Genomic DNA, 26,938 nt, shown 5'->3' with positions numbered 1-26,938 from the left:
TCCACCCATGACACTTGTAAGGAACTATGCATCACCAAATATGGGGGTTTTAGTTATCTACTCCCATGTAACAAACCAAACCACCCTAAGCTTAATGGTATGAAACAACAGCCATTTGATTGTGTTCACAGTTTCTATGGGCAAGGAATTTGGACAGGGGACATTAGGAATGGCTTATCTCTGTTTTTTTTTGCCGTTGAGTTGTATGAGTTCCTTATATATTTTGGATATTGACCTTTTATTCAGGATATGGTTTGCAAATATTTTTTCTCAATCCATGATTGCCTTTTCATTTTGTTGATTCTGGTTTTTTTAGTTTGTTGGGGTTTTTTTTGCTGTGCAGAAGCTTTTTAGTTTGATGTAGGACCACTTGTTTATTTTCACGTTTGTTGCTTTAGGTGTCATATAAAAAAAATCATTGCCAAGACGAAGGTAAATGAGCTTTTCTCCTATGATTCCTTCTAGGAATTTTACCATTTTAGATCTTCCATTTGAGCCTTTAATCCATATAGAGTTAATTTTTTAAAGCGATATAAGATAGGGATCTAGCTGCATTATTTTGCATGTGAATAGCCAGTGTTCCCAACACCATTGATTGAAGACACTGTCTTTCCCCAGAAGTATTGTTGGCTCCCTGGTCAAATATTAGTTGACAGTATGTGCATGGGTTTGTTTCTGGAGTCTCAACTCTGTTCCATTGGTCTATGTGTCTATTTTCATGCCAGTAACAGACTATTTTGATTACTGTAGCTTTGTAGTATAGTTTGAAATCAGGAAGTTTGAAACCTCCATTTTGTTCTTCTTCCTCAAGATTGCTTTGGCTATTTGGGGTCTTTGGTGGTCCCGTACAACTTTGAGGATTATTTTTTCCATTTCTGTAAAAAATGCCATTGAAATTTTGGCAGAGATTACATTGAAGCTATAGATAGATGGCTTTTGCATAATATGGACTTTTTTTAAAATTAAAGTTTATTGGGGTGACAATTGTTAGTAAAGTTACAAAGATTTCAGGTGTACAATTCTGTAATACATCGTCGATATATCACATTGTGCGTTCACCACCCAGAGTCAGTTCTCCTTTCATCAAGTATGTTCATTTTATTATTATCATTTTTTTAAGATTTTATTGGAGGTTGGGGGAGGGAACAGCGTTGAGGAATCGAGGAAGGGGAACAGATAAGTTGCTGTCCTTTGGTTCTTCAGTCTACTTGTGGAGGATGTTGCTTCACTGGCCCATGTTGGTATTATCATTGCACTCTTCCAGGCTGAGGCAGATCAGTCACTGGCCATTGGATAGCTGTTCACGGCAGCACATTGCAGCTCCCGCTGGCTGCCGGCCACTCATGGTAGCTCACAGCAGCTGCAGCCTATGCCATCGCCAGCGACTGACGGCAGCCCAGCTCCAGGTCGAGCTGCTGCTCACCATCTTTGCAGTAGAGGGCAGTGTCACTGGCCCATGTGGGATCCGAACCAGCAGCCCTGCTGCTCAGAGCTCATGCTCCCAAGCCAGCTCTTAACCAATGAGCCACTCGGCTGGCCCCAAGTATGGACATTTTAATAATGTTTATTCTTGCAATCTATAAACATAGGATGTATTTCTATTCATGTCTTCTTCAGTTTCTTTCATCAATGTCTTATAGATCTTTCACCTCCTTGGTTAAATTTATTCCTGAGTATTTTATTGTTTTTATGCTCTTTGAATGGTATTGTTTTCTTTATTTTTTGGACAGATTTTATATTTTTAGAGCAGGGCTGATTAATATTGTATTTACCCAAAAGGAAGACGAGTTGCTTTTTCATTCTCTAAATTGTTTAATTAAAACTTACAGGTCATCTTAAATTTGTACATAGTTTCCATCTAATGGCCAGGTGGGAAAGGAAATAAGGCTTACCCAAATAGAGCAAGAAACGAGAAGGAGAGAATATAAACGATCTCTGTCCTTTTTACTATCTACTGGTGAAGGTTCCACAAATGTAATGATAGTTCCTAGTATTCTGCTGTGTTTCTGGCAACTGTAACAGTTTCTTGGGATCAAATTGGTGAACTCTGCAATGATACAGATCTGACTTAATTTGTCAATGCCTGCATTTCACCACTCGGAGGAAAATAATGTCTATGGTGAGATTATACCAGATAACCTGTAGAAGCAGTCCTGAGCATTGATGATTGAACAGTGTTAGTTGAATTCAGATGTGACAGGTGCCTTGCTGAAGGGAAAAAAATGAAAGTAGACCTCACTCAGAGCATCCATTTACCAATGTTTCAACCCTTTCCCAGAAATAAGAACCAAGTATCTGTCTCTTTTTATTAGATTAGGATCTCATAGTACCTAGTAAACCCAAAAGCTCTAGCTCAGAGGTGTAATAAATGGTATCTGTAAAGTGGTTTAATAAGGCTTTTGTGGATAGGCATGACATTGTTTCTTTTGAGTGTAAAGATATTTAAAATAGCCAAGGTTAAAAAGGAGGGGAGATTTGAAAAGAAGAGCAGTAAAGAGGTGCGAGATATAAAAACTAAAAGGAAGTGATGGTAGAGCAAAGAAATAATGCTTTAGGTAAATCTTTAGTAAGATGTTCAAATGTATATTGTGCATTGACTGGAGGTGTTGGATCAACCTATTGACTAAAACCATGTTTTGTAAGAGGGGTAATCTCAAATTCACCAGTGCCTTACTTTTTGGATAAATGTTTCAATTCATGTACATCTCAGTAAATGTGACTGTCTACTCCAGTGGTTCTCAACCTGTGGGTCACGACCCCTTTGGGGGTCAAATGACATTTTCACAGGGGTCACCTAAGACCATCGGAAAACAAAAAGATATTTACATTACGATTCATAACAGTAGCAAAATTACAGTTCTAGAGTAGCAACGAAAATAATTTTATGGTTGGGGGTCACCACAACATGAGGAACTGTATTAAGGGGTCCCGGCATGAGGAAGGTTGAGAACCACTGGTCTACTCTGTCCCATGCTGCCCTCTGCTCCCAAAGAGTTCAGTCTAATTGGGTGGTGATGCTGGTGGTGGAGGAATACGTTAACTGGTAAATGCCATGTGTTGCTTTAGATATCATCTCGGAAAGACAAGAAACAGTGGGGACAGGAGGAATGAGTCATGCCCTGGGGGAATCAGGGAAGGATGAGTTGCAAGAAACAGAGTCAACTCTAAGGAAAGCCTCTGGGGGTCAAGAAAGATGAAGACAGAGAGCGGGTGTCCATTGAATCTAACAACAGGGCCGCTGTTGGTTATCTTGTCAAAACCAGAGGAAACAGAGTGGCAAGAAGGAGAATGGAAGAGACCGAAGAGTGAACAAGTTTTGATGGAAGTCACAGGAATTTTAATGACCTTGTTTTATTACAGGTTTGAGGGGAGCTACTTTCTTCACTTGTTAAGCTGCAAACGGTTCAAAGCACTTGCGCTGGTATAATAGTTGGTCCCCACGCTGAGCAGATAGGCCTACTGTAGTTTAAGTAACTTGGAAATCTTGTGGGGTCGGTGTTTTGACTCTCTTCTTTATTTCAGGCATGGCTCAGGATTTTCACACACCACCAAGGTCAAGGGCAAGCTTCTCAGCTTTCTAGATACCCTCTCAGGGCTTGTGAAGCAGCAGGCCTGCCCTGGGAAGGTCAGGGTTCCTTTTGCAAAAGCAGTGAGCACTACATGTGGCCCAGAGAGCTCCAGCTCTTTACCCTTGCCCTCCCATGGACTCACACAGGGAAACAGATGCTTTCATATAACTCTCAGCATCGAAGCAGCTTTGCTCTACCCTGGCCCGAAATATCTACCCAGGACTAAATTCTTAAAACCCCAGGGGTCTTGGGGTGATTTTGAGCGCAGGCGTTGAACCTGTCATAAAATGTAATGGGCGGTATATTGTTAACTGCTGAGACCAGGGAGTTCATACAACCTATGAAGACTGAAACAACATAATGATTCTTTATGCAGTTTTTGAAACGTACCTTGAAGCATTTCAGAAACCACAGGATGGTCTTTCTCATTGTACCATTTACCATGAAGACAAACGTTCTTAACTGTTTTTGGACATGGACCCTTTGGGCAGTTGGGAGAAGCCTGTGGACCTCTTCTCGGAATGTTTCTAAGTGCATCTGATAAAATACACAGAATTATAAAAAGACAATTACATTGAAATTCAGCTATCAAAATGTTAAAAAGAAGACCCGCATTTGTGGTATGGTAATACACCTTTAAAAAAAAATTAATGCATTAAATCATTGAAGTACTGAGGAACATAAACCATATTTAAAGGCCTCTACAACTGTAATATGATGTGAAAATAACCCAGATTTCTACTGATGACAGTCATGGGTCTTTTTAATAGTTCTGTGGTTTGCTGCCTACATTTACAATAAAAGTAAATGCTAAATTCCAGTTAGAAGTTAATAAAAATAGACATAAATTTTTTTCTCCATTGAGTTCACAGGCCCTCTGAATTCTCTTCTCAGTTCAGAACCTCTGGCTTAAGATATCATTTTGCTTGAAAGTAGTCAAAAAAATGTGTAGTTTATGTGAAGGGTGGTAATCGATTGTCAACTCTTCAGGGTGGAGAATTGGAGAATCTTATTAATAATTTTGCAATAGTCCAAGTCCCAGCTCTTTTCTTGGTGCACTTTGTAAAACTCAGTGCCTTGTGTTCTAGATGCAAAGGTGCTTCATACAGCTCTAAATAAGTAAGTAAGTAAATAAATAAATTAATGAGCGCTTTCCTTAAAGGAGGCCTGGGGTCGATCTGTATCTTTAATCCACCCCGGAACCCTAAGACTTACTCATGGAATGTTAGCTAGCTCTGTTCTTTTTGAAAGTAAATAGAAGAGGGGCGAAGTAAAACTCTGAGTTGAAAGTAATGGAGAGGAATGGTCAAAATGCTAGCCTGCTTGTAATCCCCACCCTTCTGCAGTATTGACGCGGATCTGCTTAATATTTTGGTCTTACGTGAGCTCTGGGCCATCCCTCACACTTTATCTAGCCTTTCTCACCTCTTTAAGGAGATTGCAACCAACACATTCAGTGTGGAATTTATTAAGTGGTATCTTGCATCTGGTTCCCCAGGAGCAGAATCAGAGAGGGGGATTTCTGCCAGAGATTTATTGGGGGTGGTGGAGGGGGAGTGCTCTCAGCAGTGAGGGAAACAGAATGGGGCAGGAAAAAGGCTGAGTAAGGATGTGGTCGCAGGAAAAGTCAAGCCTCAGCTTGATTCCAGGAGGGAGTCTGCTGGAGGGCATGACTCACACCCCAGAGCTTATCCACCCAGAAGCCTGCAGGATGGGCTGCTACACCACTGCATCAGTGAGCCAGGGGAGAGGGGCATGGATGAGTTGTCTACGCTACATAAAAAATTGCAAAGTTAGCAGCTGAAAACAACACACACTCTTTATCTCACAGTTTCTGTGGGTCAGGAGTCAGCACAGTCCAGCTGGGTCCCCTGCTCAGGGCCTCAAAGCTAAAATCCAGGTGTCAGCCTGGTCTCACCTGAGGCTTAGGGTCTTCTTCCAGGCTCATGTGGTTGATGGTGGAACTCATGTCCTTGCAGCTCTAGAGCCCATGGTGACTTGTTTCTTCCAGGTCAACAGGAGAGTGCCTCTCCTGTGTCAAGTCCCTTAGCTTAGAGAAGACCTAAGCCCTTCCTTAAAGGGTTTTTACATGAGTAGGCCCACCTAGATAATACCCTTTTTGATTAATTCGTTAAGTATCTGATTCGGGACCTTATTTACATCTGCAAAAATCCCTTCACCATTGCCACATAATGTAACATAATTACAGGAGTGATGTCTGTCATATTTACAGTCTTTGCCATACTCAAAGGGAGGGGATTATACAAGGGTATGGGCCATTGGGGGTCATCTGAGACCTCTGCCTATCACAGGGCATCACGTGGAGGGCATCTCTGGAGGAGATGGCTCCCATCGGCCAAGGGCAGTCCTCCCAAGAAGGTTGTAGATGTGAGCCGTTAGTAGTCAATGCCTATAGCCACTAGTGGATAGATGCACCAGCTAGTAAAGGGCATGTGGGCAGAGCACTAACAGGTGTCTGCAACATATGGGAATCTCCTGACATCTATGGCTTTAAAAATGGAGCTGATGTGGAATGAACTGCCTTGAGAGTCTGGTTTCTGCTCCCCACGCCACTGTGATCTCACAGTTTGGTGGTGGATAGTCACAAGGGCAGATCATTACACAATACATCATGCACCCAATGCTGGCCATGCAAGCCAGAGCCTGAACAAGGAGGAATTGTTGCCTGCAGCCCAGCATCACCCGGGGGCTCTCAGAGCCTAATCGGGTCATTTTCAAGACAATTTGCATCTCTCATAATGCTGCCTCCTGTGCTATACTTTCTTCCCAGTAAGAGTCTGGGATTCACAGGGATTAGGAGGCACCCTTCTTCACCTCCGTTCAAAGACTCCCTGGCTACAGCTTCCCTCTCTGATCCCTGCTGTATTCTTGCTCCTTCATAGGGTCTAGGGGTGAAGAGGGATGCTGGCTCTGTGATCCTGGGGAGTCTCTTCACCTCTTTGGCCTTCAGTGTTTTCATCTCTATCATGAAGGTGTTCCAGGTGGCCACAGGGGATTCCCCTTGGGTATGCCAAAGGGTTGCTATCAGAGGTTGAGCAAGCAGGGACTCTGTCTCTCGCTACCTCCAAGTTCATATTTTATCTGTATATTGTTACATATTTATATATCGATAACTGTGAATTTCTGCTGCCCCGTTTTTGGTATCGCTGAGTTACTGTGTAAGGTCAGATTCCCTGGATGCAGAGCTTGAGACAGGGATTTCACTTGCACAGGATTTATTGAGGGGGTGCTCTCAGGAGAAGGGAATGAGGGGAGCAGGATGGGCCAGGGGCAGGAGCTGAGTGGGGATGGTGTCTCCGTTGGAAACCAGCCTCAGCCCACAGGGGAGCTCTAGGGCATGAAGTGCACCACAGAGTTGTCCCACCTTGAGGCAAGGGGCACCCCCTTTTGTACCTCCATGTCAGTCTGGCATTGCTCGTGAGAAGGGGTGGGGCATAAAACCTCCTAGATGAGGTGGCTTCCATCTCCCCTGAACCAAGGACAGTTTCCTACAGAGGCAGTTGTGAGCTGATGGCAACTGACATGCAGCTGGGGGATGGGTGCACCAGCCCCGTAAATGTCCTGTCCTCCCCCCTTTCCATCCCGAGTCAGTCCTCCAGATCACCTCTGGGGCTCTTATCCTAAAGTGGACTTTAAAATTTATAAGTCTATTGCCCACAGAACAAAGGGCCTTCTCTTGGCCTTGGAGGTTCTGCAACCTGGTTCCAGCCTGCTTCCCTTCCCTGTCTGCAGCCGCTCCCTGCCCCTCACCCTGTGATCTTACCCCCACAACCCTTGTCAGGTGGTGATGATCGTGATGATCTCACTTTCAGTGAGTGCTAGGAGCTCTCCAAGGTGCTTGATATCTGTCCTCTTCAACCTTTACAACAGTCATGCAAGGTTGGTTCTGTTTTACATCTGAAAAAAACAGGTTCCAAGAGATTAAGTGACCAACGTCACATACTTTGTAAGCGGTGGAGCTAGGACTCCCTCAGACCTAGGACTGTCTGATACTGAAGTCTTTGCTTTCTACCTTGTCTGTTGCCCCCACCCTCAGACGAGCAGTTGTCTGTTAGGCCTCCATATTATCTCCGCCAACTGATACAACTGCCCTTATTCCATTCCCCCATCAGCTTGTGGAACTTCTACAATAGTTTTCCTTCCAGGGCCACCTCTGCTCCAAGGACTGAGCATTTCACTCCTTCCCCACTCTGCGTTGGAAGCAATTCCCTGTCATGGGTTCCCACAGTTCTTGAATGGGCACCTTCCCCTCTGCCTCTCAGCTTTTTGCTCATACCCTCCTGCCTGCCTGCCTGCCTGCCTCCTCTCTGCTTCCCTCTGCCTAACATGGTACCTGGCACAGGTACACAGCAACCAAGTGTTGGCTGAAAGCAACCCAGGTGAAGTTCCTCTGGAGGGTCAACCATAATGTCTGGCCATGCCCCCTTCCACCTCCCATCCCCCCCCACACACACACCTGTCATCCCCAGCACTCAGATGAGTGCTGTGTCCCGGCCACTGCCGTGGCACATCCCCCGTTCAGACAAGGGCATGCTCAGTATTGTCCAAGAGACATGGGGAGCTCAAGGCAGAGCTGAGATCTGCTTCCTGCAGCCAGTAACCACCAGTGAGCTAGCTCACCCCCCAGTGAGCACCACCTTTCCACACTTCCCATGTCGCTAGCAGTGTAATGACAACATTTCAGGCAGGGATTGGGGAGGGGAAACATTCTCACAATTAATATATTATCGAAGGCTAAAATGTGTCCTGGCTTCAGAAACTTTAAATGGGAGGCTAGGGAAGTCCTTAGAATCGAGGAAAGACAGCAAAAAAACACAGAAAATAATTAAGTGCCAAGTTGTGTCATGAGGACCCTGGGGTCCCGGGGGGCTGTGGCTAGGGGGCTGGCATCCTTAAGGAAAGTCTCATAGAAGGTGGATCACATTTCACAGGGATAAGGAACAGCATGAGCAGAGGCACACGTGGCTCAGTCATCAAATCCTAGCAGAGGTACTTGGCTCAGTCGTGTCCCCTTCCTTGAAAGTTTGCTTTAGTAGGTCAAGATGAAGGGAGAGATTGTACACCAGGGTTTTCAAATGTTGGCCAAGCCAAGTGGGTCTTTTCCTCATTCTCTAACTTCTCCTTCAACTAACAGGCAGAGATCACACTGAGTGGCAGTTAAAGGCCACTGTTTACTCCCAGAGCACCTGTCCTAACGTGATGATTGAGGCAGACATGCTGATTAGATGCAGGACTGATGGCTGTGAGGCAAGGGATGTAAGGGAAGGATGATGGAGCAAGAAAACCTGCCTGGGGCAGCACTGGCCATTTTTCTTTTGTGGGTTACATTTTTAGCACTTTCTTCTGTGTTAGTTTCTTCCTCACCTACACATATTTTTCCTTGGGCATTGAGGATAGGAGATGGAGAGAGAATTAAGAGAGAGGGAGGAACACTAGACTGGAAGCTGAAATTTAGTTTCCCCTGGAGGACATACAGGCTGGATAATCTCCATGTTGGGCCAATTCCAGCTGGTGTCATTTTGCTGTCAAATGATGCATGTAATTACCTATGATGTAATTAATATCTCTTTGCAAAGCACGTTATACAAGGATGTGGCGTGCTCTTAGAAAATTGTTTCTAAATTGTCAAAATGTCTCATCTCCCATTAGCATATTTTGGACAGCAGAGAAGAAATAAAACAAAATCACAAAACATACAAATGTGTAAATTGAGTAAATCAGCAACCCCACACACACACTCACACACAAAAATAAACCATTTTCCATATATCCAGCTAGATGTTGTTTTATCTTTGAAGAGGAAAAAGCATCAATGAGGTTATGTGATTTTCATAGATAATTTATGCATGCAAATATGTGTATTAAAGAGTAATTGAGGCTTTCCTCCCCTTCCTGAGCACTGGTGCTTGCCCAGGGGTCATACATTTCAGACTAATAATGATATCCATTTCTATGTAATGTATATGTTGTCGTAATTAAAATCTCTAATCTCATTGAGAAACTTTCGGAAACAAGATACACTGATTTGCTCTCCATTTATTTCCTGTTCCCGTGACAGGATTTTTTAAGTCTTTTTTTTTTTTTAATTCAGCTGTTTTTCAGAGCTCTCACTCTCTAGTTAATGTTTATAACTGAACTCATCCAAAGATAAAACTTTGCCTCTTCCCAGTGTAAATCCTGTCTCATAAGACTATTATAGTCAGTTGTGCTTTTCACAACGTTTTAAAAAAAATTATTTCTAGAATTTTCTCCTTTGGTTTTAATTGAAGTATTTCTTTGTTTTTTTTGTATGTGTGGTTTTTTTTAATTTATAAGACTTGAAATGAAACCACACTGCCTCAGTTTATCTCTTGTAAAATGGGAAATAGGTTCTTGTGACATACACAGTTCATAATAAGGATTTATTTTGCAATTAGGGCAGTTTTTTTACAGATTTTTATATCAAAGTTGCCATTTAAAGAATTATGTAAAAATAATACTAGCCACCATTTATTGCTCACCTATAGTACACAGGTCATTTTGCTAGATGGTTTATATAATTGTAAAGATAATTTATTATATCATTATAAATACGTTATTCCTTTCATTGTGGCCTATATGTCTCTTCCATTGATTTCTGTATTTTCTATCATTTTTTCCCTCTCCCGTGCTCCAATATGGATATTTTCTACTGACTTACCTTCAGGATCACTGGTCTTCTCTCCTGCTGTGTCCAGTCAAGAGAGAAATACACCTTCTCTTCTCAGCATCTTAGCCACTGTCTTCTGCCTGGCTTCTTAGTCTCACAGCCCCTTGCTGCTGTGGAATCAGGAAATGCCTTGAGAGTAAATGTGGTGTAGACTCGTTTCCATGTGCTTCCCCTTCCGGCGGGGACCTTGGCCTTCAGGTCCTGGCTGCCTTAGCCCTGAGCTCTAAGTTTTTCTTCATACACTCATAGGACCACTAGGAACTCAGCTCAGAAACTCAAGAACTTGGCCTCTTAGCCACCACTTCACATTCAGCTTCTTTGTCTCTCATTTCACACTGCTTACAAATCTGTAAACAGCTCAGGGTAAGAGTGCCGCTGCATGTTGGGCTCACCTCAGTGTTCTGTCCTTCTCTTGGGGGCTTCCTTGATAGTTCCCTGAAACCTTCAAACAGGTGTGTGTGTGTGTGTGTGTGTGTGTGTGTGTGTGTGTTATCCAGCTTTTCTAGTTATTCTCAGTGCGAGGGTAGATCTTCAGTGTTACTCTGTTATTACTGCAAATCCCTCAGTTTGCTTTTAACAAATCTTCAAGCTTATGAGAATTAACAATCTTGCCTATAACATTTTTAACTGCCATTCTAATCATTAGGGTCATGGAGATAAGGGAAAAGGCATTTCACTTTTGAAGATTTCTAAGAGTGCCTGCAAGGTAATCATACGCAGAAGTGGAGTTGGGTGTGGAGAACAGAGAAATAGAAGGGATGTGGGGCGGAAGAGCCAACAAGATCACATGTTTGGAAAAAGAAACAATCCTGAGGCTTCTTTAGAAAACACTTAGAGGGTTTTCCCCAAACCAATTATCTGGCTTATTTGCTGACCTTCTGTGTTATTTGCCGATTTAAAGTGAGGTCAGCCCTTCCTGTTTCCATTTAGTGTGCCACTGTAGCTGCTAGTTAGCTAAAGACAATGAAAACCCTTCAATTCTTGGAGAAACGCAGCTGGGAGGTAGGTTTCTAATTCCGGGGTTTCGTAGTCCTCAGGTCTTGCTTACTTACGATTGCAGAGTGAGGGTCGGAATTGAGTCATCCTGGGTGTTTTCCCCCAAAGAGGAATGCAGATCTTCCTTTGACCAGGTAGATGGCGTCTTGTGATTTGATGGTACTTACACTCACCAGTGAAAATTCCGTGTTCCACAAAGGAAAGGAGACAAAAGACTTTGAGACTTCTGGCTGACAACCGCCTAGATGCCCCAGGATAACAGGGCAGAGTATCGCCTTCTCTAGTAGAAGCCCATGCGCGGGTGGCACCTGCCTGTCAAGGGCCTCCCCAGATGGATTTCCCGTCTGAGCTCCTTCTGTTTCAGTTTTGGAGCAAGGTGACTAGCCAGAAGGAAAAGCCTGACGGGCTCTCCGGGAAGGAAAGGAGATCCTGTAAGACGGCGCCTCAGGCACTTCTCCCTGAGCTCCTCACTCCCACTTGTCCTCAGACCCTGGGAGGCCCTGGGGTCCTCTCTAGGAGCCCAAGAGAACACCTCTGCATGTGAGGTGAGCCAAAGAAGGAGGCAGAGGTGGTCTAAGGGAGGGCAAACCCTGGAAAGATGGGTGGACAAGCTCGTGGCGTAGGCAGAGCGCCCGAGATGGGTCTATATGAGCCACTTTTGGGAAAGCGTGGCCCTGGACAGTGGGGCAGGGGAATACTTTAGTGCAAGAGGAAAGGAAGCATGGAGTTTGGGCCCAGAAAGGAGATAGGAAGGGGATTTCTGTGTCGTAACAGAGCTCGCGATGTCCAACGCCTAAACTCATTGCACACCTGTTCCTTCTCCTGGTACCCCATGATGCGGAGTGGCATCATTGTGTCTATTCACTCACCCAAGCGGAACACCGAGGCATCGTCATAACTCTTTGTCTGTCACCCCTACATCCAGTTACTAGGCCCTATCATCTCTTCTTCCTCAATCCCCCTCGCATCCCTCCCCTTTTCTCCACCCTCACTGCTGGGTCCTGGCTCAGGCCCCCGCGATCTTTCCTAGTGGAAGCCTCCCCCCTAGCCTGCTTGTCCCCAGGCCTGCCCCCATGAGTACACTTCCATGCTACAGTGAGCTGGATCTTTCTAGAACAGTCTTCTCCAGCCTCCTTCCTGGCCTCCCTGCCTCCAGCCTCACCCCTATCGGAGAGATTTGTCTATAACACAGCCTCTAGCATCTCCTGACCCCCTCCCACCTCGCCCCAGCTGTTATGATGAAGTCAGCCCAACCTGTAAGCCCCACCGAGATCTGCTCTCAGCTTCAGCCTCCCTTCCTCTCACTACTGCCCACAAGCCCAACTCTCCCACCTCTGGCAATCACAAGCCCTGCACTGGACCCCCTGTGCCCCCTCTACCCTGCTGGACCAGCCATGCCTCCCGCCTGCTCTCTGTCTGATGTCCTTCTGTCTTATGACTGAGCCTGGGGCACCTCCTTTGGGAAGCCTGCCAATCCTCAGTCCCAATCAGATGTCCCTCATTTGTGTCCCCAAAGCCTTCTCTGTCCTGGTGCATGTAGCATTCAATTCTCACTGCTCGCCTGTTTCCCCTGAAAATCTTTCATCTCTGTCTCCCTCACGCCCAGCACATTGCCTGGCATAAAGTAAGCACCCCATAAATTTCAATTTGAGCATATGTTAAGTTCCCTATAAAACCTCAGCCCCTGCCAATTCTGCCACCAGTCTGGGTGGCGTTCTCTGCGAGGGCTTCTTCGGTTTTCAGAACAGGAGACTCCTATAGATTTTCAGCAGGAAAAGATAGATTCTTGCCTTCTGGTCTGTCGGAATAAGTATTGGTTCAACATTAGAAGCTTCAGTTTGTTGTGGTGATTTTTTTTTAAAGCAGTAAAATTTCAGCAATTACAGTCTGTGCCAAAACCCTAAGCCTCCTTCTCTACCCTCAGGAGTTCCTCCATTTAATTGCAGTGCTGCACTTCCAAAAATGAAGAGGAAACCACTAAACATTGCTGCTACTTTTCCTTTGTAGCTCAGATGAAGCAAGCACAGTGTGGGAAGGAGGGGCCATCCTTTGGGGGTGTTGGCTCGTTGTTAATTGCTGCCCCCTCCTCTGCCTCCACCCATGGGTCAGTGTGGTTTAGATCCCTTCTGCCCAGAGCGACTGGAACATGTAATAAGTTGTTTCTCAAATTTCTTCATTAACACAGGTTCATTGCCAGAGCAATGCGATCAGTGCCAGAGCACCGCATCTGCACCCCTGTACGTCAGAATCCAGGGCTTATCCCAAATGACTGGTGCCATGCCTAAGATTTTCCTGCATGGTGATCATAACCTGAATAGCTGCACATTGAGAAACAGCCCTTGCTTCAAGCCCGTATTTCTTAGTCATCATTCATTGACATTCATACTTGTGTAAGAAACATCCCGCTTCTCCAAACCCCCTTCTGTATCCTCTTACATGAACAGCTGATTTTTAGGGTGATGTCAGAGCCTAAAGCAATTGAAATAAGTTTTAAACAGTATTTTATGGACTTTAAGGCAAGTCATTTTGCTTTAGGTCCTACAGTCTGGTTCTACCACTTAGTATCTTGAAGATGGAGCACAGCTTATTTGAGCTCCTGAGCCTCAGTTAACCTCATCTATAAAATGGGAGCAGTAAACTACTAGTGTAGGTGTTATGTGGATTAAGGGAGATAACACCTTGGCCCAGCGTCTGGAATACATTTGGTAGCCAGGAAATGTTAGGTTACTTCTGTCTCCCCCACCCCCATATTCAACCTTTCCCCTAAGAATAACATCACAACTGACTTATTTCAACATGAAGGATTTAAATGCAAACACTTAAAATAGTCAACCTTAAAGAAACACTGAAAGCATTTATTTGTAAAAACATGAAGATTGTACTCATTCATTATTCTGCACACCCCTGACAGTCTTTAAATTCTGCTTAGCAGAGTCAGCCGGCAGAGTGGGTCTGGACCCCAGGTGTGTGTTTTGCTCCCAGAAAGGGCTGGATATTAAAGATGTGTTGCTAAAATCCAAAGTCCAAGAGAGTTTTCTGAAAGCAGTTTATCCAAAGCCTCCCCCATCACTCCCTTGGACAGGTCCTGTATTGTATTTATGCTGAACGATTGAATCTGTTCCTAGCTGAATGCTTTTTCTGAACACAAATATACATCATCTGCTGGTCACCCCGGAGTCATCTGTCCCCCTTTTCCCTGTCCTCCACGCGCCACAGCTCAGCAGCCCCAGGCGCGGCCACCTGTGTCTCCCCCTGCCACGCCACTCTTGCCGAGGCCCCATCTCCCTTCCTAGGCTGCTGCCTGAGGTTTCTGCTCTGCCCTCCAGTGTCTCCAAGTTTGTTCTGCTCAACAGCCCCGAGGAGCTCTGAAGAAACACAGGGTCCCATGACCCAGTAAACTTGGGACCACCCTACTCTTTCTTGAAGGCAGTTGCAGTAAAAACAGAAACGAGGAAGAAAACAGAATCAAAACCCTCTTTAACTTTGCTTAACCTGATGTCTCCCCCGCTTATTCGATCACAGACCCTTTCATTTACCTCCCTCCTGGGGAACTGGGGTTCCAAGAGCCCATCTTGGAGGATGCTGCTGCAGTTTATGGGCTGCCACCCATTCGCTTGTTAAAGCAGCTTTGAGTCCAAATGTTGGCCGGTAAGGGCATCCACAGTAACATGCTGTGTGCCATTAAAAAGCGGCTCGGTGTACCCACATGGAACTGCCTTCAGGATGCATGCTAAGTGAAGAAAGCAAAGTGTAGTATGTAATGAGCTACCAGTTGCCTGCATATGCTTAGACTGGATGAATACCCCAAAACAGGCATGCCTGCCTCTGGAGAGGAGCGCTGGGTGTTGGGAGCAGCGGGAACAAACTCTTCACTGTGTGCCTCTTGGGAACTCCAGAACTTTCTCTTGTTCTGAACACAGCACTGATCTGCTCCAAACTGCACCAGCCTTCGCACAGATTGTAGTATGAAGTCCTTGGTTCTGCTGGTGGCTCTGTGGTTGGCCTCTGCCTGCCCACCCAGCTTCTCTCACAACCTGCCTGGGCCACTCCTGTTTCCTGCTCGCTCCCTCCCATCTTTCCTGTGACAGAGGCACAGCAGCGGGGACTTGGCTCATTGGTGCCACTTCTCAGACTTACCCTGTTCCACAGAGCATGCAGGCCCCCAGTGCAGGACTATCTACCCTTTAGCCCTCTTCTAACTAAACTGTGAGCCTGGGGGAGGGGGGCAGAGTCCCCAGGAGACCGTGATACCTTGTGCAGAAAGGCCAACAACTCCAAGGATGAACAAGTGGGATTCAACATCGGGCTTGTGCTCTGGGGAACTCAGCGACGCACCTTTATTTTCCTTGTATTACACCATGGAGGACAGTCAGCCCAAGCTTGGGTATGTTGCTCATCTCTCTCGTACACTTAGCACAGGTCCTGGCATCTTGTAGGTGTTCACTGGATGCCTGCTTTCTTCCCCTGCTTTCCTGTTGTGGTTATCAACCTGATGTACCCATGGGACTTAAGGTCCTTGGGTTCCAAAGGAGAGAACACAAGGGCAGAAGTCAGACTTTTATCCCAGAGCTATCGATGACTAGCTCTGGGAAAGACGCCGGGCCCCTCAGCGTCTCTAGGTCTCTCTCTCAACACAAAATCCATATTTATCTCAATGCACAAGAGCTTTGATCATCAAAACTAGCACGAATGCAAAGGGTTAGCGCTGCAGGGTGAGTGCAGATGCGCTCCTGCCCGCCAATGAGCATATAAGAATATTTGGAAGATGAGTCAGGTAATGTCTTCCATATGCGAAAAGAGAAGACGATTTAGCACCAAGCCAGGTAGAGGAGAGAAGCCCCCACTCATTAACAGAGTGACCTTTGGACAAGACTTGAATTGTTCTCAGCCTCAGTTACCTCATCGAAAATAGGAAAATAACAAAACCCTACCTCACAAGGGTGGTTGTGAGGATCATATGAGGCAATGCCCGTGGAAGGCCTTTGTCAGCTGTGAAATGCTCTGCAAATGTCAGCCAGTATTAGCAGCTCATGCGCGTGTTTGTTTATTGTTTCAGCGGAGAGTGCAGGACGTCATCAGTCCCATCGTGTTTGAAGCCGCCTACAGCCTGGGTGAGCATGTGAGTGGCGAGGAGGGGCGAGAGCTGCCGGCTCTGACACCAGTGCTCCGCTGGAAAAAGGGACAAAAGATTGCCCAAAAGAATCAGGTCAGAACTGTAAAGCTCACAACGGGGACCCAGGGGGGCTGGGACATGTGGTAGAAGTCATGGCCCTGGTGGCCTGGGGGGGTGGGGAGGGCGAGGCCAAGGCACACTCCCTCTCGGGGCCTCCCTTTCCTGATTTGCAAAATGATGAAATGTATGCTTTTGGGTGCTGTTTCTAATAGCTGCATGATTTAGAAAACACCTGGAGATTATTCTCAAGCAATTAGGAAATTATCCCTTTGACGTCATGAACCGACCATTTGTCTCCTGAACTGGCTCCCTGGGCCTGGACCATGTCCAGAGCTTAGATCTGCACATAGTAGGTGCTCAGCCAATGTTTTATGGTTAGGAGGAGTGAGTGGGGTGGAGAAACAAGAATTTCCTCTTGCTAGCATTGGTGGTTGAATTAAAAATGCCCAACCCACATGGGCCTGGAAGCCAGGGCACTGTGAGTGCAGGTGTGCCACCCACCCTATCCCACCCTCATCAGATTCCACAATGTGCTGTTGTGTGGAGGAGCTTTAGGGTGGGGCTGGGTGCAGGCCATACAAGCCCCCACGAGGCCAGAGTGAGCCTGTGAGCTAATTCTGTGCAGCCACACTGGCCTGGCTGCCCTGAGCCATCTGTGAGATGTGCAGTGCTGACTACTATGCAGAAAATATGCAAGGAATCTGGTACCCCAACCCTATTGTAAAACTTTTCTTAGCACCGCCACAGATCCAGGACTCTGGGGAAGGTCAGGCAAACCTGGTTTGGGGCTACCCCAGACTCCTGTGCAGGGCGGGGGCAAGACTGTGGAACCACCCGCTGGCCCCACCCTCCATGATTTTTCTGACTGCTCTGAGCTTATGGGAAACCTAGCAGATCAGGGAGGCACACCTTGCAGATAATGGTTGTAAAAACAACCCTAGAAAGGTGCTTGGGGTTCGAGAAACCCATCCAGATGTTCAATTAGGTGGTGAAATTGTTACCAAGGCTTCCTTGTTTTTTTCCCAAAGTCAAGCCCTTGTGATCTTGGGTCAGATTTCCCGGAAGCAGAGCCTGAGACATGGTTTTAGAAGCCCCTGGTCTAAGGAGACTGCTCTTGGGAGAAATGTGTAAGAAAATGAGGGAAGGGGCTAAAGTCTAGCCCTGGCACGAGGCATGGAACTCTGGAGCAGAAACTACACCAAAGAGTTGTCCTGTGCTTGAGTTAAGGGGGCGGCCTTTTGTGCCCTGTGCTAGCCAGCCATTGGCTGGCTGTGGGATCTAGATGGGAGTGTAACGCTCCTTGGAGGAGACTCCCTTCAGCTGAGGACAGGTCTCTGGAGAAGGATGCAGATGTGAGCTGTTAGCTGCCTGTGCTCACATCAGCGGGGGGATGGGGCACCCGTCATGAAGGGATATGGGCAGGGCGAACAGTGCCCGCTACCCATATGGACACAACCTGTTGGCAACACTGCCTTTCTGCATGCTTTTTTTGAATTCAAACATGAACTTCTTTCAAAACACAAGGGCCCTAGAAGGTGGCCGGTATGTCCCCTGGTCATGGATACTTAGAGAAGGGTCTGGGAGAGTGAGGGGAGACACCGGAGAACACTGGGCATCTCAGTGGGTGAGGCAGAGTGGAGGGTTGGTGTGAAGGGGCAAGGAGAGGAGGAGAGAAAGAGGCAGGGCAGGAAGCAGGTGGCTGCCACCTTGACCAAGAAGTAACAATTAGTGTCATCTTCTGACAGTGGACTGGGGCAAAGAGGTCAGTCTGGGGACTCAGTAAATCAGAGTACAGTGGTGATTTCTAGAGAACTAGTCCCCTAGTGCTAGTGTTACTCTCTCTGCTCTCTAAGATGGACTCTTGCTGGCCCAATAGACTTGTCTGACAGGAGTGGCCCATACTCAGGGTACTTAGGGGAATAATTTCAGGGTACTCTGTGCTTGTTAGATCTCTCAGATGACCCAGGGAGGTAGCTGCCTAATCTGTTCAGCTTCTTGCTGCCCTGGGCACACCTTCCACAGTGAACTCTCCTTTCTACAGATCCATCAGTGGCACAGAGTGGGCATCGGTTAGTTGAAGAGCATCTTTGGGCCTTTACTGACATTCTTGGATTCAAGTATCCTGATCCAAGCCGAGATGCAGGACAGATCAGTATGAAAATGTTCTTGGTCACTTGTGGCTCAAGGTGGCCAGCCAAGCATACATATTTATGCCTGTGCTTTCTGGGACCCCATTAGAAATGAGTACATCAGAACAGGAAGGTATAAATACTGTGGGGGAAGGCGCCTCAGCCAGTGAGGGAGTCCGGTCATTTTCTGGAGTAGAGAAGATGGAAGAGTGTTGGTGGGGGAGCCTTACCCTGTACATGGGGAGGATGGGTGCCTCTCTGGTCATGGGTCCGTCCAGACAGGCTGCAGCCGTGGCTGGACCTGCACTTGCACAGGGTACAAAAGTGAGAAATGGGCTGAAACCAGGGAGGGGGCATTAATTGATGGTTGGTGTGTAGAAGAGTTGACTCCCCTCCCCCACCTCCACCTCTGCATGCTTCAGGCGCGCAGAATAGTAAGCAGCCAGGCATTTTCTTCTCTAAAGACCTGAATAAACTGCCTGAGAGATAGTGTGGGTAGGATGATTCCCAGAGGAAAGCCTTACTTCTGGCATTTCTCCAAATGCAAGAGCTAGCTTCCACTCCCACCAGCCCCCCAAACACTCCCACTGATTTTCCAATCAGCCCTTTTACTTTATTCTTAAATATGAATGAACAACCAAGGAAACCTGAGATGGGGGGGGGGAGGGGAATGTGGTAATGAAAAAAATAATAAACCTACAGAATAATGGATTTAGGAGGAAATAAACGATTCAGGGAGTAGAAGAGATTATAAAAATTTAAAAACCAACTTAAACTCTTGGTAATAAGCACAAGGAGATTAAAGAATATAGTCTATCCTTTATAAAGGTGGAATTTAATTTTGTTTTCTACAAGGAAGAACCAAAGAACAAAGAAAGGTTTTGAAAATTAATAATATGGTTGCAGAGCCAAAAATTTAGTAGAAGAACTGGAGGACCCTGGTAAGAAATCTACCAGTAAGCAGAAAAGAGAGCTAAAGGATCAATCTACAAGGTCCTATATTCAAGTAATAGGAATATCAGGAAAAGTGAACAGAAAATGAAGAAATTATAAGAGAGATAATGGAATAAAATTTCCTAATATTAAAGAGATTTTTTTTTAATTTAAAAAGCCCACCAACTTACAAACCCAAAATATCCGAGATACATCATTTTGAAATGTCACCACTCTACCAGTTCTAAATACTTCCAGAACTGGGTGTACAGGATGGTGATATTGGGGAATATATGGCATCTTACAACAGAATTAGAGTCATACTACGTAGCCCATTAGAACCTTTTTTAGCAAGATTGGAAGCCAGCTAATATGTAGTGAAATAAGGGCTTCAAAGTTCTGAAAGAAAGTGATTTTGAAACTGGAATTTTATGCTTAGCCTAACAGTCAAACATGAGGTCGAAATAATTTTTCAGACAAACAAGGACCCAGAAATTTTACCTCCCTAGTTACCTCTCCAAGGAAATTACCTGAGATAATGCTCCAACAAAACAGGGTGACAACTAGAAGGAGCAAGATGTGGGATGCAAGAAACTGTGGAACTAACTCCCAAAAGCCTAATGACAAGAAACCCCTGAATTACATCTGTGCAGTAAGTCTAAAAAACAGTTGGTCAATTTAGAACAGAGGACCAATGAACTTCAAGAAGAATGAAGCCAGCAATAGACAGACAGACAGACAAGAAAGTAGCAAATATTCAGGATATAGTGTAGATGGACTATATTTCTTCTGTGGATCAGAAGAAAATAAAGGCAATAAAAAATCCCAGAAAAACAGAAATATGGTCACTATGTTATAGTTCAAATCTAAAACGAATTAAAAAATGGTGAGATTTTAAGCAAGAAGAAGAGTATAAGAGAAGGAACTTGAAACTAGAAATATTTTCCCTTTAGTAAAAGTTGAGTATTCTAGGCGTTTAACTTTGAACCTGACACTCAGGTTGGCTCTACTGTGAACAATAATCATGTAGCCATAATAACATTAGCACCATTTATTGGTTTTCAGTATTTATAATCAAGCCCAAATCAGAGCTATGGTTATCGTATAAAGTGTAAATGTCATTAAACTTGAGTGTGTAGAGGTAAAAATAGAACTACAGAAGATCTCTCCATATTTTCGTCTTTTAAACAGGTAAGCCAAGAGATACTGTAAAACTTGATGAAACAAGACATAGCTGTATGTTACTTAAAATTGCGGAGGTCACCACAAGAGCAGTGCTTCTGAAAGCTTGGTTGCTGAATCAGTGGTTTCAGCCTGTCTTGGGATCTTGTGAGAAATGAAAATTCTCCAGCCTCCCTCCAGACCCATGGAATCAGACTCGCATGGGGTGGGTCCCAGCAGTCTGTTCTAACAGACTGACCAGGTGATCCTGACACAGTTAACACTGGAGAACCACTGCAGTAGAGGAGCTAAGAGTAATGATTTGCCTGTTAAAATTAGGAAGGGAGGGGGCGCGCGCCATTACGTAAGTGAGATAAATTCTTGTCTGTGGCAGGAATGCAGTAAGATAATGTCTAAATCTGATAAGAAGTGGTAGTGTTGGCATGTTTTCTCGAGATATGGAAATAATCATCAAAGGAAACATAAATAGACATGGGTAATAGCGGTTGCCCCTGGAGAGCAGGACTTAGTGTAGGGAGGTGTGTGGCAAGTGAAGTGGTCTTTTTAAACCATCTGATGCTTTTTTAAACCATCTGATGCTTTCGTCGAAATTAAAATGATAGAAAAAAAATATTGTCCTTGGATTGGTAAAATTGTCCGGGAGCCTGAGAAAGATTCTGGAAGAGTGATCCTTGCTTATTCTCCTTTTCCTGATAAATATTTTTTCTCAAAAAAAAAACATAATTAAATTATCTCCCTCCATGTGTCTTCCAGATGTTGGCTCAGTTTGAGGGGCAGAAAGATTCTGAGAGCTAGGCTCACTCCAGGAAGCAGAGCTGATTTTTAACCTGTGTGTGTATGTAAATGACAGCTCCACAAAGAGCATCTAACCTTTCACAGGAAGGAATGAACTCATTGGAGCTCTTTAAGTCATGTTGCCAGATAGCATTAGGATGTAAATGCCTTAGTCTTTTCAACTAAAAGGTCCATGTTTGTACACAGGGTTATGCAATGGAATGGATTTAATCAGGCTGTCTTGTAGAGTCAGGGTCTGTTGCTGTTGATGGTCTAGTTCAGGTGGAATGGCTGACCATCCCCAACTACACTGTATTCCCTGACTTCATGATTCTTTCGTGACACCTATCAGTTTGTTATTGTCTTGTCTAATTGCTTTTCTATCCCCCTCACTAGAATGGAAACCCAATGAGGGTAAGGATCTATTCTATCTTACTTGATGCCTAGCACAGTGCCTGCCCCATAGTGTATGCCCAGTAAATCTATCTCCGTTGAAGGAACCCTCCTGAAAGAACACAAGGCTAAGTTATCCTACAAAAGTTGAACATCATTTCAGAATTTCTTTACTGGCAGATTCAGCAAAGCTGTTTAATTCAAAGAAATTAAGCTTGAGCTCTCTGGGAATTCTTCCCAGGCAGGAGAACATGGCATGTAGTTTAGGGGGACTTTCCTACACCGTAGTACACTTGTGCATGTATGAATCTCCTTTTTGAAAAACAAAATGGCGGAAATAACGGCTGGTGAAAGAAAAGGTGTTGGCTATGTGGAGAGTATTCACTTCGTCATCTTTCAAGTAAAAAGTGAGCTATTTTACGCTAATATTAATTTTTAACTTGTTGAAGCCATAAACCTTGGGCCTCCATTGTGCCGGAAATTGTCACTCTCTGTGCCTTCCTCACGCAGACCCCTCAGCACCTGCTGGTGTGTGGGCAGGTAGCCCCATGCCTATGAAAACCCACTGTTTCGCCTGGACATGAGGTAATACTTTCCCGGCTAAAGTGCTCGGCCAGCTTAAAATGCCATTATTTATAGCTCTAAAGTTTATTTTTATTATCGCTGGTAAAGCCTGGATGGAAAGCTGAGGAGTTTAGAGGTTGGAAAAGGAGCGAATGGAATAACACCAGACATCAGAGCCAGACAGGTTTCAGAAAGCATCCATTCGGGGGAGTGCAGATTATACACCTGGATTCAGGGGACGAGGGGGGAGGGGTGCTAGAGGAAGAAGTTTCCACCTCCTATCTCGATTTCAACCAGATCAGCCCTACTTTTCCAGGCGTCAGCTTCTGGGTAATCTTTGAGAAAGGGCATGACGGGGAAGCACCTGTGAAAACCATCTAGTTTGAAGTACATGTGAGGGAAACAGGTACTAGTGCAACCTTCTCGCTGACCAGAGAAGCCTCTGGTTCAGGCTTCCGCTCCAAGGTTAAGCCCAAAAGCAAAGGAGAGAGGACTCCTGCCTCTCAAAGGCTGGGCTGGACCCTGTAGTGACCTGTTGTATTTGTCAATTTCTTCTTTAGTGTTATGTTTTATCTTGGTAGTTTATGGAGAAAGTGTGTTCTGGTCCCTCAAAACTCTTTTTAGAGGAAAATAGTGGGGTTTTCCCCCCAAATCTTCAAGCCCGTTAGGTTTTGTTTTGCATTGTCCTGCCTTATTTAAAACCTTGCCTGCAAGTAGTGTGTGTGTGTGTGTGTGTGTATGTGTGTATGTATGTATATGTGTGTGTGTAAATGAACAAGGGCTGTGCCCAGAGGACAGTCTCGGGCTGGGGAAGAAACATTAGCCCCTCCCTTGCTATCTTCTGAGACAGTTTAGAAAATCAAAGGCAAGGCGCTACTGCTGGAAGTTATACCTGGGGCCCCATTTAGGTGCTGTTCTTGCAGACAGGTGGGAAGAAGTGTCGCTGGCGTCCTCTCCAGTTTTAGGGCCGTCATTCTCACTCCTCATTGCCCGAGTGCATCTGGCTCAGCAGCTTTTAGAAACACAGCTTACATAGTTTTCTTTTTCTCTGGCAGCACCAGCCCATTTATTTGAACTTGTTGGTTCTGTTCTCTGCCTCTTGTGACTACTTAACAGCAACTTTTTAAACATAAATGAAATATACAACACAAAAGATTCCAGGGTGGAAATCAAGGGAGGGGATTTCCAGTCTTGGGAGGCCGAAGGTCCCTCGAGAGAGTTGACAGCTGATTTTTAAAGTTGGAGGTTGTAGAGGGAGATGAAATGTGTGGCCTGTAATAGACCACCCAATCCCAGTCCCTGGAAGGGGCACTGGGTGAGTCCTGAGGCCAGTGCGGTTTCAGGTGGCCCCGAGCTCGCTGAGCAGTTCAGCCTCCCACTCAATTCTTCCTGGGGTTGAACTGACTCTTTGAAGTGATTCCTTTAGACAGAGGGGACTACTCTACCAACTGCAGGGCCATGGAGTAAAACGATAGGATGCCCAAAGATGGAAGAACTCATTATTTCCGGTTTTTCCATAGGGGCGTGAGGCAAAATTGGTGCCGTGTTTGTGTTTAGAGGGAGACCAACAAGGCTGGTGGTTTTTTTTCTCTCTCATGATTTTAAAACCTAAAATGACAATTTGTACAGATCCTGAAATAGAGGGACTTTCTCGACTTTCATTTTACAAAGCATTTGTGTTTAATTTATTCTTATGGACATGATACTCTTTATTTTTTTTAATTTTTTTTTTATTGTTAGTTTCAGGTGTACAGAACAATGCAATAGTTACCCTTTTTCACCCTCACCAGGTAACAACCCCCCTCCCCCCATCTATTGCCCTCCCACCCCTGATATCATGCTTATCTATACTCTTTAGAAAGCAGCTGTGTCTGTGTGATCTGATTTTAAATACCAGGTAATGAGACGTTTCCTTTCCTCATTTGGGTACAGGGCTGAATAGAGCAGAAATTCCTGGGACCACCCTGGGCTCTTATAATGGGCCACATTAAGGGCAGTGTCGGATTCTGGAAGAAGAGCCTATTGAAACAGAATTGGGAAGGAGAAACCTCTTACCCTCAGATCATGGCACTTACACACACACAAATGTTAACACCCTGCTAGGTGCTGGGGTTGCAGACATGAATTACATATATCTGAGCCTCTGGGAACTCATGCGGAACTATGGCAGGAATAACAGTTCAGACGTGTCCCTGCCCACTCTCTACAAAGTTGTATGGCCCATCAGGAAATGTCTTACTCATTTTAGCTTAAAAATAGCTTCCTTGTTTGGCCCCTTTGGAGTGGGATTCAAAAAGCATTTATTCCCACCAATTCAATTGTTCTATTTTCTCAGGCCTCAGCATGGGACTTGGTTGCCATAACAACCCTATAAACAGTGTCTAACCTATGTCAATGATTATATATACTTTAAAGCTATTATCACCAAGCCCAAGAAACTGACCCTTCTCTGAAACTGACCCTCCTCTTAACATGAATAGGCTAATAATCCTACTTCCTATTAAGTCAGAAGGGAAGATTTTTTTAGTGCAGATTTAGGTCTGACAAATGGCTACCCCACGGCCTGAGCACCTGTGTATGACTTCGTCCCTCAAGTCAGCCTTGGCCAGGGCAGCCGTTGAGGTGCCAATGCTGAATCACATGTCCCCTGGCTTTGGATCACAGCATCGTGAGAAAAGCACAGCCCCCACCAGCCTCTGTGCTCTGGCTCACAATGAAATGTAACTTGGGCAGGAGTCACTGCAATTTTTTTTTTTCCTGGCCTGAAGGAATCAGGACATCAATAGCCAAATATTCAAGAATAGGATTCAGCAAACTACAGCCTATAGGCCAAATCCAGCCTGCTGCCTGTTTTTCTAAATAAAGTTTTATTGAGACATAGCCACACCCTTTCCTTTACATGTTGTCCATGGCAGCTTTCCCTCTACATCAGCAGATTGAGTAGTTGCAACAGAGAAGATATGGCCCACAAAGTAAAAAATATTTACTATCTCGCCCTTTACAGAAAATGTCGGCCAACCCTGTTCCAAAAGTAGAATAAGGATTTGGGGGAAAGCTGGAGAAAGGATTTTTAAAAAACCAACACACCTGTATTCTCCAGGAAAACATGAGGTGAAGACCAGAGTGAGGAAGGGGCCAGCATGGAAATCTAGTCCATGAGGCTAAGGAGGCCGCTGGGTGTCCAGTCTGCAACTCTCTGAAGACTGAGGCAGGAAACTGTTGTTTCCTAGGAAAAAGGGCTTAGCCTCCTATAACCAGTGAGGAATAAGAGATGATGGCTTCCTTAGAGCTGTCTCCATTTTCCAGAAAAGCTTCTTCTTCTGCGTTTCCCCGAAAATAAGACCGGGTCTTATATTAATTTTTGCTCCAACAATCTACATTTATTCATTGCTTCATGTACAAAAATCTACATTTATTCAAACAGTCATGTCTGGCTGACGATCTTAGCTGGGGCTTCTGTTTGGGGTAGGGCTTATATTACGAGCATCCTGAAAAATCATGCTAGGGCTTATTTTCTAGTTAGGTCTTATTTTCGGGGAAACATGGTAGGTGAAAATAATTGATGAGGGCTTTGCCAACCAGCATGTAGAGGCTGGAGGGAGAAAGGAGAGACTGCCCAGAAGACTGGGGAGATGTGGGTAGAAGCAGGTGGAGGAGTCTTTCAGAGGCTCAGGTTGGAGCTGTTAGGGTTGTTCTGAGTGGAATATCAGGAGACTGGCCCACTGGCTTCACGGAGAACCTGCACTCTTGGTACTTTGTATAAGAGAAGTAGTTTCTACACGCTCCTGGAAACGCTGTGTTGCCACTTAGCATTCTGAGGCTTCCGTCTGCCCACACTTCTGCCCCAGGAGATGCTTTTCAATTCCTTAGGAAACAAAATAGTCATCTGCCCAGAGAGACAAGCCCAGGTCCAGGGCATAGGAACTGAGTGTCAACTTCAGCCTCCCAAGGTCATGACACAGGTCTGTCGATTCCCTGGTGTCATGCTGTTTTACCTATAAGACAACTGCATTCCTGGCCTGGGGGGAGTCTTGCCTAAGCCCAGGCTTTGCCAGGCTTGGAACATGCAGCACTTGCTTGTTCGTACCATTGCCCAAGTTAGGGAAAGCCATTAGGTTGCGAGTATTCCAACAACGTATTGCTGCATAACAACCCCCCTCCGCCAAACTTGGTGGCTGAAAATAACAACAGTCATTTAGTCTGTTCATAATTTGAAATAGACGGAGTTTGGTTGAAAGAGCTCATCTCTGCTCCACTAGTGTCAGCTGGGGCAGCTCAGTGGGGTTGGAGGACACATTTCCATGATGGCGCGCTCATGTGGTTGCAGGTTGGTTCTGGCTGTCAGTGTCTCTCCACGTGAGCCTGTCCACGGGAAGCTTGGGCTTCCTTGAAGCATCGTGGCTCTGTCCCAAGAGCAAATGCCCCAGGAGGACTTGTAGGAACTTCCTCTATTGCTTTTTATGACTTAGCCTCAGAAGTCACTTCTACTGCAGCCACAAATCCACCCAGATTTGGA

The 26,938-nt window shown here is 45.3% G+C and overlaps 1 protein-coding gene across 1 annotated transcript in view; it reads left to right on the top strand.

The window, feature by feature from the left end:
• The window catches only part of ITGA9 (integrin subunit alpha 9), a 330,870-nt gene that overhangs the window by 150,695 nt on the left and 153,237 nt on the right, over positions 1 to 26,938 (top strand). The window contains exon 16 of the mRNA XM_019647245.1: positions 16,331 to 16,480. Coding sequence (XP_019502790.1) covers positions 16,331 to 16,480 — 150 coding nt within the window. The remainder of the gene's footprint in view (positions 1 to 16,330; positions 16,481 to 26,938) is intronic.

Source organism: Hipposideros armiger, unplaced genomic scaffold (assembly GCF_001890085.2).
Source record: "Hipposideros armiger isolate ML-2016 unplaced genomic scaffold, ASM189008v1 scaffold_109, whole genome shotgun sequence".
In the NCBI taxonomy this organism is placed as follows: Eukaryota; Metazoa; Chordata; class Mammalia; order Chiroptera; family Hipposideridae; genus Hipposideros; species Hipposideros armiger.
Note: the sequence above shows the minus strand (reverse complement) of the source record. Positions and strands in the feature narration are given on the sequence as shown.